Genomic DNA, 15,641 nt, shown 5'->3' on the forward strand with positions numbered 1-15,641 from the left:
AAACCTTCCTGCAAGGATATTGCTCCCCATCAAGTTCAGGTGCAACCCTTATAATCTGTACAGGTCCCACCTTCCCCAGAAGAGATCCCAATGGTCCAAAAATCTAAAACCCTGCCCCCTGCACCAACTCCTCAGCCACGCATTCAACTGCCATCTCCTCCAATTCTTACCATCACTATCACGTAGTACTGGCAGCAATCTTGAGAACGCCACCGTTGAGGTCCTGTTCTTCAGCCTTCCGCCTAGTTCCCAAAACTCATACTACAGGACGTCATCCCTCTTCCTGCCTATGTCGTTGGTCCCAACATGTATCATGACTCCTGGTTGCTTTCCCTCTCATACCAGGATGTCATGCACCCGGTCAGAAACATCCCGGACCCTGGCACCCAGGAGGCAACAAACCATGCAAGTGTTTCATGCAAGCAAGTTATTTCATTGCCACCGTGTTGCAGAAGATAAACTAATCTGGATCCAAGACATGAGAGACAGCAGATGCTGGCTTCTGGAAGCAACAATCACAAAGCTGGAGGAGCTCTGCAGGTCAGGCAGCATCCATGGATGAAAATGTACAGTCGATGTTTTGGGTCAAGACCCTTCACAGTCTGGCTCACCAGAAATCTTGACTGCCCATTGTCCTCCAAAGACACTGCCTGACTTACTGAGTTCCTCCAGTGTTTTGTGTGTTAATCTAAATCTGAATGTCTCAAGGACTTTTGTTTTAATTTCAGATTTCCAGCATCTGTAGATTTCTAACTTTTGTAACAAGTGAACTCAGACTCAACTCACGAAGATATTTCACCCATGACACTTTCACTAGGAGAGAAGTTGAAATGAGTGGAAAAGTAACTAAGTTGTGAGATGGAGTACACTTTGCAATGATAGAAAAATATACTATAGTTACTTAAAATCAGGGCTTTGGGAATGCAACGAAATTCCCACCATCACACTAACTTATTCGAATTAGATCAGATTAATTTACCATGGGTTTATAAAAGCAGAGATTTGACACCTACCTCTTTCCCCTTCCCTCCGAAAAAAACACAGGAGCAGCAAACCAAAAAATGACACGACAGAGAATACTATTCCGATAATTGATGTGACCACAATGCTAGTCTCCACCAGAGGAAGACCTGCCAACAGAAAGGTTCCACATTAGAATAACAAAGGGATTCTCAGAGAAAATGACCAACTTCTAATCATTGCAACAAACTATCTACTCCGTTGAAGTACTTCAATGTACCACTTATTAGGTGTATCAAGCCAACATAGGACATGAAGGTTGCACCTTCTGTTTCTGCTTAATAGTTTCATTTGAGATCTGAGCATAGTTTGCAAGAATTCATTCTTCCTCCCCTCCCGATTACCTTTCAGAATATGGCGATCTACATTGTGAAACACTGCAGTGCTTCTGAATCCACAGTGCCAAGATCAATCAGGAAGCACCGAAGGGGACATAGAACATAGAACAGTACAACACAGGGACAGGCCCTTCCACCCTTAATGTTTTGTAGAATTATTTAAACTACCATGTACTAGAACACCTAACTAAACTAATTCCTTCTTCCTGCATAATGTCCATATTCTTCAATTCTCAATACATGTGCCTATCTAAGAGCTTTTAAAAAAAAAACACACACACTTATTGTATCTGCCTCCACCACCACCTCTGGCAGTGTATTCCAGGCTGCATTTGGAAAAAATAAAACCATCCCCTGCAAGTCATCTAGTATTTGAGATTTTGACCCTGGGAAAAAGATAACTTGCTGCTCCATCTTTGCCTCACATGGTCTTATAAACAGGTCTCCCCTCCCTCTCCAGAGAAAATGACCCAAGCATTCCCCAGCCTTTTCTTAGGAATAGATTTCCAAGTCAGGATTGGCTGCAAGCTGGAGGAGAACCTATTGATAGTGGTGTCCCATACACTGACCTCCCTTGGTGGCAGAGATCAGGGTTTATGAGGTGCTGTGCATGCGAGTAGCCTGGGTAAGTCACTGCAGTGCTTCATTAAGGGCGAGCCACACTGCAGTCTCCCTGCATCAAGGGCTGGTGTCACTAAAACAACCTCACACTCAACATTAGCAAAACCAAGGAATTCCTTGTGGACTTCAGGAAGCAGAGATCAGGAGGAGTTCCAGTCAGGTAGAAGATACAAAAGCCTGAAAGCACATACCACCAGGCTCCAAGACAGCTTCCGCCCTGTTATCATAACACAATTGAATGGTTCCCTAGTACAATGAGATGGACTCGAATTCACATTCTATGATCTTGCACTGGGTTATTTTTACTTTGCGGCAACTATTGCGCCTTTTCCTGCATTTCATTATTGCTTTACCCTGTGTTTTCTCAATGCACTGTGTAATGAATGATCTGTGTGAACAGTACTCAAGATGAGCTGTTCACTGTATCTAGTACATGTGACAATAATAAACCAATTCCGATCCCAGTCCTCATGGACGGTTTACATCCTGTCTGGATGACGTAGCTCTTGAAAGGAACTCTCAACTTGTTTACGGGAACAAACACTGGCGGTACAGAGACATGATTCATTGTCGCTGATCTCAGTACATGAAGATCACAAAGGACACCACTTTAACTGGGGCACCATGAAGGTTCTGGCGCAGACAAACACAAAGCGGGCAGGAGAATACTTAGAAGCTTGGTTCTCTTCTGATAATTGTGTAAGCAAACATATTGAAATAGGCAAACCCCTAAGAGCCAAAAAAACGTGAACCAATAAAATTCAAAGGGCAACTGAATGCTGTAGCTAATCAGGACTGAGGGGTGGGGGTCACTCCCAGAGAGAAACACCAACAACTACACATTGAGGATGTCACCTTGACTGTCGAGGAAATGTGTGCAAGCTAATTGCCAAACTTGGTGAACATCACAACGTCAGAGACCCCAACCCGAGCTAGCAATATTCACCGCCATCCTAGGTAATTTTATGCCTTTGCAAAGTTCTGCTACCACACATAGCTGCCACAAACCAAACAAACTCAACAGGCTGAGTGATCTACGGCTTCTCAGAAGGAGGCTGAACCGTGACTTGACAGAGGTGTACAGAATGATGAGGGGCATCGATTGATTAGAGAGCCAGACATTTTCCCGGGTGGAAGTAGCTGGTGCAAGGGAACATACGGGAGAGAAGTACAAGGAGAAAGTCAGAAGCTGTTTTATTTTAAACATAGAGAGTTTGGAAGTGCATGGAACCTGCTGCCAGAGTTTGTGGTAAAGGCAGTTCCGCAAGGGACACTTCGAAAAGCACATCGATGACAGAAAAATGGAAGTCTATGTGGGAGGGAAGGGTTAGATTAATCTTGGAGTAGGTTAAAGGATTGGTGCAACATTGTGGGATGAAGGACCTGGACTGTGTTATACTGTTCTGTATCTATATTTCACATCTTATAGGACAGAGATAGTAAAGCTAATTCTGACTCAGTCTGTGCAGTTTCCTAACCTGGAGACAACCCCCTTGACAGAACATTAAAATGGTAAAAGGAGATGTAAGGTCTGCTTTATATTGTGATGCATTGTTCCTTTTTATCAGACTGATTACAATTTCTACTTAAAACACTTCAGATTAATTTTACTCTCTCTATGCTCCACTATGGATTTGCATGGACTACATCTAAAAGCCCACCAACAGCAGATGATGATGAACTGTACCCTTGTGATGTCATAAATAAACAAACTTACCATGAATAGTTAGCGAGTAGTTTGCCTGGACAGAGCTGACGGGGTTGGTGACATCACAGGTGTAAGTTCCACAGTCACTTCTGGAAGCGCTCGGGATAACAAGGCTTTTGTTACCGTCCAGCAACTGATCCTGGGAAACCTCCCTTCCGTCTTTCCGCCATTGGTAGCTCGGAGAATCTCCATCAACATTACAGCTCATCTGGATGGTGGAATGCAGAGAGCTGCCGTTGATCCAGATGGATGGTTTGGACAGCTTATCTAAAGGGGAAACTTCTGATTAATGAGATGCAATATTAGCAACGAGCTCTCTCACTGTGACAAAGAGACCGGTGTGTGAGAAACCAATGGCCGGCCGGTCAGGAAGCTGCCGTGGAAGGAGAAATGTTTCAGATCCAGCACAAATTCAACCCAAAAGTTCACTTCACATTTCTTGACCTGCTGAGTATTTCCACCATTTTCATATAAGAAACATTGAGACATAGAAACATCGAAAAACTACAGCACAATACAAGCCCTTCGACCCACAGAGTTCTGCTGAACATGTCCCTATATAGAAACGACTAGGCTTACCTATAGCCCTCCATTTCACTAAGCTCCATGTACCTATCTAAAAGCCTCTTAAAAGACACTATTGTATCCGCCTCCACCACCGTTGCCGGCAGCCCATTCCATGCACTCTCCACTCTCTGAGTAAAAATTTACCACTGACATCCCCTCTGTACCTACACCCCAGCACCTTAAACCTGTGTCCTCTTGTGGCAACTATTTCGGCCCTGGGAAAAAGCCTCTGACAATCCACACGATTAATGCCTCTCATCATCTTATACACCTCTATCAGGTCACCTCTCATCCTCCATCGCTCCAAGGAGAAAAGGCCAAGTTCACTCAACCTATTCTCATAAGACATGCTCCCCAATCCAGGCAACAGCCTTTTAAATCTCCTCTGCACCCTTTCCATGGCTTCCACATTCTTCCTGTAGTGAGGCGACCAGAACTGAGCACAGTACTCTAAGCGGGGTCTGACCAGGGTCCTTTAGAGCTGCAATATTTCCTCTCGGCTCCTAAATTCAATTCCATGACTGATGAAGGCCAATACACCATATGCCTTCTTAACCACAGTGTGAAACTGCGCAGCTGCTTTGAGCATCCTATGGACTCGGACCCCAAGATCCCTCTGATCTTCCACACTGCCAAGAGTCTTACCATTAATACTATATTCTGCCATCATATTTGACCTACCAAAATGAACCACTTCACACTTACCTGGGTTGAACTCCATCTGCCACTTCTCAGCCCAGTTTTGCATCCTATCAATGCCCCACTGTAAACTCTGACAGCCCTCCACACTATCCACAACACCTCCAACCTTTGTGTCATCAGCAAACTTATTAACCCCTCCCTCCACTTCCTCATCCAGGTCAATTTATAAAAATCACGAAGAATAGGGTTCCCAGAACAGATCCCTGAGGCACTACAAAGGAAACCAACCTCCATGCAGAATATGACCCATCTATAACCACTCTTTGCCTTCTGTGGGAAAGCCAGTTCCACATAGCAATGCCCCCTTGGATCCCATGCATCCTTATTTTCTCACTAAGCCTTGCATGGGGTATCTTATCAAATGCCTTGCTGAAATTCATATACACTACATCTACTGCTCTTCCTTCAACAATGTGTGTAGTTACATCCTCAAAAAATACATTCACGCTCGTAAGGAATGACCTGCCCTTGACAACGTCATGCTGACTAATCATAATCATATTATACCTCTCCAAATGTTCATAAATCCTGCGTCTCAGGATCTTCTCCATCCACTTACCAAACACTGAGATAAGACTCACTGGTCTATAATTTCCTGGGCTATCTCTACTCCATTTCTTGAATAAAGGAACAAAATCTGCAACCCTCCAATCCTCCGGAACTTCTCCCATCCCCATTGATAATGCAAAGATGATTGCTAAAGGCTCAACAATCTCCTCCCTTACCTCCCACAGTAGCCTGTGGTTCACCTCAACTGGTCTGGGTGACTTATCCAACTTGATGCTTTCCAAAAGCTCCAGCACAGCCTCTTTATTAATATCTACATGCTCAAGCTCTTCAATCTGCTGCAAGTTTTCCAGGGAATGTAGGACCTGTTCCGGCGGGATGGTTTACATCTGAACTGGAGGGGGACAAATATTCTTGCAGGTATGTTTGCTAGAGAGGCTCCAGTGGATTTAAACTAGATATGAGGGGGGAGGGGAACCAGAGTGTAGGAACAGATGTATGTGAGAAGGAAGAAAAAGAAGACAGTGAAGTTATAGTACTGTTAGAGATAAACAGAGAGGAAGAGGTGGAGAATTTCTTAAATGAATTTATTTTAATGCTAGGAGCATTGTAAGAAAGGTGGATGAGCTTAGAGCATGGATTGATACCTGGAAATATGATGTTGTAGCTATTGGTAAAACATGGTTGTATGACGGGTGTGATTGACAACTAAATATTCCTGGATTTCATTGCTTCAGAGTGATAGAATGGGAGGGACAAGAGAGGGAGGTGTTGCATTGCTTGTCAGAGAAAATATTACAGCGGTGCTCTTGCAGGATAATTTAGAGGGCTCATCTAGGGAGGCTATTTGGGTGGAATTGAGGAATGGGAAAGGTGTAGTAACACTTATAGGCGTGTATTATAGACCACCTAATGGGGAGCGAGAATTGGAGGACCAAATTTGCAAGGAGATAGCAGATATTTGTAGTAACCACAGGGTTGTGATTGTGGGAGATTTTGATTTTCTACACATAGACTGGGAAGCCCATACTGTAAAATGAATAGATGGTATGGAGTTTGGAAAATGTGTGCAGGATAGTTTTGTGCAGCAATACATAGAGGTACCAACTAGAGAATGGGCAGTGTTGGATCTTCTGTTATGGAATGAAATAGGTCAGGTGACGGAGGTATGTGTTGGAGAGCACTTCGGGTCCAGTGATCACAATGCCATTAGTTTCAATATAATTATGGAGAAGGATAGGACTGGACCCAGGGTTGAGATTTTTGATTGGAGAAAGGCTAACTTTGAGGAGATGTGAAAGGATTTAGAAGGAGTGGATTGGGACAATTTGTTTTATGGGCAGGAAGTAATCGAGAAATTACAGTCATTTAAAGGTGAAATTTTGAGGGTACAGAATCATTATGTTACTGTTAGGTTGAAAGGAAAGGTTAAAATTTTGAGGGAGCCATGGTTTTCAAGGAATATTGGAAACTTGGTTCAGAAAAAGAGAGATATCTACAATAAATATAGGCAGCATGGAGTAAATGAGGTGTTCGAGGAATATAAAGAATGTAAAAAGAATCTTAAGAAATAAATGAGGAAAGCTAAAAGAAAATATGAGGTTGCTTTGGCAAGTAAGGTAAAAATAAATCCAAAGGGTTTCTACAATTATATTAATAGCAAAAGGAGAGTGAGGGATAAAATTGGTCACTTAGAGAGTCAGAGTAGACAGCTATGTGTGGAGCTGAAAGAGATGGGGGAGATTTTGAACAATTTCCTTTCTTCGGTATTCATTAGGGAGAGGGATATTGAATTGTGTAAGGTAAGGGAAACAAGTAGGGAAGTTATGGAAACGATGACAATTAAAGAGGAGGAAGTACTGGTGCTTTTAAGGAATATAAAAGTGGATAAATCTCCAGGTCCTGACAGGATATTCCCTAGGACATTGAGGGAGGTTATCGTAGAAATCGCAGGGGATCTGACAGAAATATTTCAAATGGCATTACAAATGGGGATGGTGCAGGAGGATTGGTGTATTGCTCATGAGGTTCCATTGATTTAAAAAGAGTTCTAAGAGTAAAACTAGCAATTATAGGCCTGTCAGTTTGATGTCAGTGGTGGGCAAATTAATGGAAAGTATTGTTAGAGATGGTATAGATAATTATCTGGATAGACAGGGTCTGATTAGGAACAGTCAACATTGATTTGTACGTGGAAAGTCATGTTTGACAAATCTTATTGAATTTTTTGAAGAGGCTACAAGGAAAGTTGATGAGGGTAAAGCAGTGGATGTTGTCTATATGGACTTCAGTAAGGCCTTTGACAAGGTTCCACACAAAAGGTTCGTTAGGAAGGTTCAATCGTTAGGTATAAATACTGAAGTCGTAAAATGGATTCAACAGTGGATGGCTGGGAGATGCCAGAGAGTAGTGGTGGATAACTGTTTATCAGTTTGGATATCAGTTTATCAGTTATCAGTTTATCAGTTTATCAGTGGTGTGCCTCAGGGATCTGTATTGGGTCCAATGTTGTTTGTTATATACATTAATGATCTGGATGATGGGGTGGTAAATTGGATTAGTAAGTATGCAGACGATACTAAGGTAGGTGGTGTTGTGAATAATGAAGTAGGATTTCAAAGTTTGCAGAGAGATTTAGGCCAATTAGAAGAGTGGGCTGAGTGATGACAGATGGAGCTTAATGCTGATAAGTGTGAGGTGCTACATTTTAGTAGGAATAATCCAAATAGGACTTACATGGTAAATGGTAGGGCAATGAAGAATGCAGTAGAACAGAGTGATCTTGGAATAATGGTGCATAGTTCCCTAAAGGTGGAATCTCATGTAGATAGGGTGGTGAAGAAAGCTTTTGGTATGTTGGCCTTTATAAATCAGAGCATTGAGTATCGGAGTTGGGATGTAATGTTAAAATTGTACAAGGCATTGGTAAGGCCGAATTTGGAGTATCGTGTACAGTTCTGGTCACCAAATTATAGGAAGGATGTCAACAAAATCAAGAGTACAGAGAAGAATGTTACTAGAATGTTACCTGGGTTTCAGCACCTAAATTACATGGAAAGATTGAACAAGTTAGGTCTTTATTCTTCGGAGCATAGAAGGTTGAGGGGGGTCTTGATAGAGGTATTTAAAATTATGAGGGGGATAGAAAGATTTGATGCGGATAGGCATTTTCCATTGAGAGCAGGGGAGATTCAAACAAGAGGACATGAGTTGAGACTTAGGGTGCAAAAGTTTAAGGGTAACATGAGAATTTCTTTACTCAGAGAGTGGTAGCTGTGTGGAATGAGCTTCTGGTAGAAGTGGTAGAAGCAGGTTTGGGTATTGTCATTTAAAGCAAAATTGGATAGGTATATGGACAGGAAAGGAATGGAAGGTTATGGGTTGAGTGAGGGTCAGTGGGACTATCTGAGAGTAAGCATTCAGCATGGACTAGAAGGGCCGAGATGGCTTGTTTCCGTGCTGTAGTTGTTATATGGTTATATGGTTAAGTCATCACTACAATCACCAAGATCCTTTACCATAGTGAATAATGAAGTAAAATATTCATTAAGTACCTCTGCTATTTCCTCCGGTTCCATACACACTTTCCCACTGTCACACTTGATTGGACCTATTCTTTCATGCCTTATCCTCTTGCTCTTCATATACTTGTAGAATGCCTTGGGGTTTTCTCATGGCCCCTTCTCGCTCTCCTAATTTCCTTCTTAAGGTCCTTCCTGTTAGCCTCATAACCTTCTAGATCTCTAACATTTCCTAGCTCTCTGACCCTTTTGTAAGCTTTTCTTTTCTTCTGGACTAGATTTATTACAGCCTTTGTACACCATGGTTCCTGTACCCTACCATAACTTCCCCGTCTCATTGGAACGTACCTATACAGAACTCTACACAGATATTCCCTATATATTTGCCACATTTATTCTGTACTTTTCCCTGAGAACATCTGTTTACAATTTAAGCTTCCAATTTCCTGCTTGATAGTGTCAAAATTCCCCTTACTCTATTTAAACACTTTTATAACTTATCTGTTCCTATCTCTCTCCAATGCTATTGTAAAGGTGATAGAATTATGATTACTATCTCCAAAATGCTCTCCCACTGAGAGATCTGACACCTGACCAGGTTAATTTCCCAATCAAATACAGCCTCTCCTCTTGTAGGATTATCTACATATTGTGTCAAGAAACCTTCCTGTACACACCTAACAATCTCCACCCCATCTAAACCCTTTGCTCCAGGGAGATGCCAATCAATATTTGGGAAATTAATATCTCCCATCTCGACAACTCTGTTATTATTACACTTTTCCAAGATCTGTTTCCCTATCTGCTCCTCGATATCCCTGTTACTATTGGGCAGCCTATAAAAAACACCCAGTAAAGTTATTGACACTTTCCTGTTCCTAACCTCCACCCACAGAGACTCCGTAGACAATCCCATGATGACGTCCACTTTTTCTGCATCTGTGACACTATCTGTGATTAACAGTGCCACGCCCCTACCTCCTTTGCCTCCCTCCCTGTCCTTTCTGAAATTTCTAAAACCTGCCACTTTGTTCACAACATTCCTTGCATTAAAATAGACACATCTCAAAGCTTTGATCTGAGAGTGTCACTTCTATATCAAAAAGTCCCCTTCATCTACAAATTTAACAAAGGGACCAGTACAAACAAGCTCAGTATATTTTAAAGAGGTAAACTGCCCATTTAAATCAGAGATTGATTTAGTGTGGAATCAACGTTCAGTCACTGAAATCAAACTGCTGCCTGTAAACACTGACCATGAATTAATAGATCTCTAGTTTTATCAAATACTCTTTTGGACTTGACATAACCTAAAACTTAGCCATTTAGAACTGAAGATAATGAAGCAATTCCATTAGACATAGAAGCAGAATTAGGCTATTCAGTTCATTGAGTCCACCCCATCTGAAAACTAGGCAGAAATTTGTAGGGCCCTTCTGCACAACAGATTGGATTAGTTGCTGTTTCTGATCAGAGACTGAGAGCTAGTTGCTCATTCACCTTCAGTGACAGATGAAGAAGGACTCCTAGATCTCTTTGTATTTCTCCCTTACCTAACTCTACACCATTCAGATAATAATCTGCCTTCCTGTTCTTACTCCCAAAGTGGAGAACCTCACACTTATTCACATTAAACGTCATCTGCCAAGTATCTGCCCACTTACCCAGCCTATCCAAGTCAACCTGAATTCTCCTAACATCCTCATCACATGTCACACTGCCACCTAGTTTAGTATCATCAGCAAACTTGCTGATGTTATTCTCAATGCATTCATCTAAGTCATTGATGTAAATCATAAACAGCTGTGGTCCCAATACTGAGCCCTGTAGCACCCCACTAGTCACCAACTGCCATTCCTGGAAACACCCATCCACCATTACCCTTTGCTTTCTATCTGCCAACCAGTTTTCTATCCATGTCAATATCTTCCCCCCAATGCCATGAGCTCTGATGTTACCCACCAATCTCCTATGTGAGACCTTATCAAATGCCTTCTGAAAATCAAGGTACACTACACCCACTGGATCTCCCTTGTCTAACTTCCTGGTTACATCCTCGAAAAACTCCAATGGATTAGTCAAGCATGATTTGCCCTTGGTAAATCCATGCTGGCTCAGTCCAATCCTATCACTGATATCTAGATATGCCGCTATTTCATCTTTAATAATGGACTCTTGCATCTTCTCCACTACTGATGTTAGGCTGACAGGACGATAGTTCTCTGTTTTCTCCCTCCTTCCTTTCTTAAAAAGTGGGATAACATTAGCCATTCTCCAATCCTCAGGAACTGATCCTGAATCTAAGGAACATTGGAAAATGATTACCAATGCATCCACAATTTCCAGAGCCACCTCCTTTAGTACCCTAGGATGCAGACCATCTGGACCTGGGGACTTATCAGCCTTCAGTCCCATCAGACTACTCATGACTGTATGCTTCCTAATGTCAATCTGTTTCATTTCCTCTGTTACCCTATGTCCTTGGCCCATCCATACATCTGGGAGATTGCTTGTGTCTTCCCTAGTGAAGACAGGTCTAAAGTACTTATTAAATTCTTCTGCCATTTCTCTGTTTCCCATATCAATTTCACCCAATTCATTCTTCAAGGGCCCAACATTGTTCTTAACTATCTTCTTTTTCTTCACATACCTAAAAAAGCTTTTGCTATCCTCCTTTATATTCCTGGCTAGCTTGTGTTCGTACCTCATTTTTTCTCCCTGTATTGCCTTTTTAGTTAAGTTCTGTTGTTCCTTAAAAATTTCCCAATCATCTGTCCTCCCACTCACCTTAGCTGTGTCATACTTCCTTTTTTTTAATGCTATGCAATCTCTGACTTCCTTTGTCAACCACTGTGGCCCCTTTTCCCCCTTTGAATCCTACCTTCTCTGGGGGATGAACTGATTTTGCACCTTGTGCATTATTCCCAAGAATACCTGCCATTGCTGTTCCACTGTCTTTTCTGCTTGGATATCCATCCAGTTAACTTTGGCCAGCTCCTGCCTCATGGCTCCACAATCTCCTTTGTTCAACTGCAACACTGACACCTCCGATCTGCCCTTACCCTTCTCAAATTGCAGATAAAAACTTATCATATTATGGTCACTACCTCCTAATGGCTCCTTTACTTCAAGATCATTTATCAAATCCTGTTCATTACACAAGACTAAATCCAGAATAGCCTTGTCCCTGGTCGGCTCTCATACAAGCTGTTCCAAGAATGCATCCCGTAGGCACTCTACAGGCTCCCTATCCTGGGGTCCAGCACCAACCTGATTCTCCCAGTTCACCTGCATGTTGAAATTCCCCATAATTACTGCAACATTACCTTTGCCACATGCCAATGTTAACTCGCTATTCAACTTGCATCCAATATCCATGCTACTGTTTGGTGGCCTGTAGACAACACCCATCAGGGTCTTTTTGCCCTTTATGTTCCTCAGTTTTATCCACACAGACTCTACTTCTCCTCATCCTATGTCCCCCCTTGCAAAGGACTGAATCTCATTCCTCAACAACAGGGTCTCCCCACCCCCTCTGCCCACATTTCTGTCCCTACGATGGCATTATACCCTTGTACATTTATTTCCCAGGTCTGATCTCCCTGCAGCCATGTCTCTATTATCCCAAAAACATCATAGTTACCCATTCGCACCTGAGCTTCAAGCTCATCCGCCTTATTTCTGACTCTTCGTGCATTCAGATATAGCATTTTTAGCCCATTTCTCCACTCTCTGCTTAAATCACTGCCTATTGTGCTTAACCCAGCTGCCCGAACTCCCATCGGGCTATACGCCCCTTGAATTTTGTTGTCCTTCCTAAATTTACTTATTCTTTCTGCACATTTAACTCCATGTTCCGTCAGACCATCCCTCTGTACATGTGTCCTCCTTATCCCTTGTTCCTCCTCACCTTTCTCTACTACACACTTAATATTCTGGAACCGTGTAGTCCCCATCTGTACTTTATTCTTCATCTCGCTATCCTTTCTCACATTCTGGATCCCTGCCCCCTGCAAATTTAGTTTAACCCCCCCCCCCACCACCCCAGAGAAGCACTAGCAAATTTTCCTGCAAGAGTGTTAGTACTGCTCCAGTTCAGGTGTAAACCGTCCCATCGGAACAGATCCCACCTTCCTGGAACAAAGTCCAATTATCTAAAAACCTGAAGCCCTCCCTCCTGCACCATCCTCTCAGCCACGTATTAATCTGTGTAATAATTCTGTTCCTTGCCTCACTCGCACGTGGCACAGGTAGCAATCCTGAGATTGTTACCCTGGAGGTATAGAGGTATACAATATTATGAGAGTTATAGATGATGTGTATGTGTGCAGGCTTTTCCCCCTCAGAGACTAGAACTAGAGATCATATGTTAAGGGTAAAAGGTGAAATAAATCAGCCATGACGGAACGGCAGAGCAGGTTCGATGGGTCAGATAGACTAATTCTGCTCATGTCTTAGGGTCTTATTTAAGAGGAACCTGACAGAGAACTTCTTCACTCAGAGGGTGCTTTAACGTGGAATGAGTTGCCAGCAAAAGTGATATATATAGGCTCGGTTGGAACATTTAAGAGAAGTTTTGATAGGTACATCGACAGTCTGGGTGGAGGTAGAAGGAACTAGGCAGAGGATCAGGTTGACATGGACCAGGTGGGACAAAGGACCATTTCTGGGCTGTAGAACTCTATGAGTTGGTTGCTGGTTCTGATCAGAGATCAGGAGCTACTTGTGGTTAGAGGCTGCCTGCAGTGGTGATGGTGAGGACCTCTGCCATGATCTCAGAGAGCGAAAGAATGGACTCAGGGGAGCAAGTGTCAGGGACATCACAACCATTCTTTAATCCATCCCTTCAGGTGTAAATGTAAGCATGGGAAAACAAGAACAGGCTGTGGCTAGATTTCAAGATACCCAATGCAATGGTAGCAAATGCTCAAGTGAAGTGGCTATCCACAACACACATAGAGGTCAATATAGATTTCTAAAAATGGAAAACATATTATAGTTATACAGCCCTTGCTGTATTGTCTGGGTTGAAGTGCAGTTGCTTTGCACATCACATCAACGTCTAACGGGACATTGGGTGAAGGAGAGATATGGGTTCATCTTTTTCAGATGTGGACATCGATACCTGATAAAGGCTCATAAAGTCAAAGTTGGAGAGTTTTACAGCAGCGAAACAAGCCCTTCAGCCCACCTCAGCCATGCTGACCAATTTGCCCAACTAAGCTAGTCCCATTTGCCCACATTTGGCCCATATTCCTCTAAACCATTCCACGGGCAGCAGATCTTCTTTGGGATCTGAAGGCTTAACTCTTTAAACTACAGCAGGATGGGGACATAAATACAAACTTATTTTAAACATACCTATTATATTCAAGCAAATATAGTGAATAATACTTGATCGTAGATTGATGGAAAGTCTATAACAGCCAGTATCTGCATAGGTCAGATTACTGAAAACAAGTGATCCATTGGATGGCGAAAAGTCGATGCGCCGTAAGTATTTATTTATTAAGGAAGGTTTCTTGGAACCCACATGGAACTGTAGAAATGGTTCAATGGAGGTCACGTTCCCTTTGCGTTCTGCCATTTTTTCCCAATGAATAACTTCAGTTATTTTCACTTCTTTCTCGTCCATTCCAGGAAATGTCACCAAACTGCTCGGTGAAGCATAAAATGTCACATTTTTCCCTGTCAAATACAAATATGTTGGTGAGAATACTCTCAGAACATAAAACAGAAGAGCATAGGAACAGGCCATTCAGCCTACAATATTCTGCCAAACCAGTTAAAGAGCAAATCAAAAATGCCCCGACACTCATCCCTCCTGTCCATACCATATCCATATCCCTCCATCTTCCTTACATCCATGTGCCTATCCAAAAGTCTCTTAAAGGCTTGTGATGCATGTGTCTCTACCACCATACCAGTTAGTGTACTCTGAGTAAAAAACTTACCCCTCTCACCTTGAATGCATGTCCTCTGGTATTAGATATTTCAACTCTATGAAGCAAATACTCCCTGTCTACCCTATCCATGCCTCTCATAATCTTATGAACCTCTATTGGATCTCCATCCCACCAGCCATCACTGTTCCAGGAAAAACAAGTTGATCCAGCCTCTCATGATAGCACATGCCCTCCTAACCAGGCAACATCCTGGTAAACATCTTCTGCACCTTCTCCAAAGCTTCAAAGTTCAGAGCAAACTTATTATCAAAGTACAAAGAGTATATGTCAGCATACACTGCCCTGAGATTTGTTTCTTATGGGTATTCACAGGAAATACAAAGAAACACAATAGAATCAGTGAAACTGCACACAAACAATATGCAAAGGACACATTGGTCAAATACAAAAGGGGGGGGGGAATAAATAAATATTGACAAATGAGTTTTAGAGTCCTTGACAGAGAGTCCATAGGTTGATAAATCAGATCAGTGTCGAGGTTCATGGTTATCCCTGATGAAGATGGCAGAGTTTGTCATCAAAACATCGGTTATAATTGATAATTCTGCCTGGCTGGAAGCTCGGGAAGAGTTATTCATTATCCATTCTGGTTCAGGACCCCAATAGTTGTGGGGTATTATCTGTTCCTGAACCTGGTGATGTGGGTCCTCAGATTCCTGTACCTCCTTCCTGATGGCCACAGTGAGAAGAA

The 15,641-nt window shown here is 42.4% G+C and overlaps 1 protein-coding gene across 1 annotated transcript in view; it reads right to left on the reverse strand.

The window, feature by feature from the left end:
- Window positions 1–15,641, reverse strand: part of LOC132394504 (uncharacterized) — a 64,719-nt gene that overhangs the window by 21,701 nt on the left and 27,377 nt on the right. The window contains exons 3-5 of the mRNA XM_059970755.1: window positions 14,346–14,672; window positions 3,697–3,954; window positions 1,014–1,130 (exon numbers count right to left, since the gene is read on the reverse strand). Of these exons, the coding sequence (XP_059826738.1) occupies window positions 1,014–1,130; window positions 3,697–3,954; window positions 14,346–14,672 (702 nt within the window). The remainder of the gene's footprint in view (window positions 1–1,013; window positions 1,131–3,696; window positions 3,955–14,345; window positions 14,673–15,641) is intronic.

Source organism: Hypanus sabinus, chromosome 5 (assembly GCF_030144855.1).
Source record: "Hypanus sabinus isolate sHypSab1 chromosome 5, sHypSab1.hap1, whole genome shotgun sequence".
Taxonomy (NCBI): domain Eukaryota; kingdom Metazoa; phylum Chordata; class Chondrichthyes; order Myliobatiformes; family Dasyatidae; genus Hypanus; species Hypanus sabinus.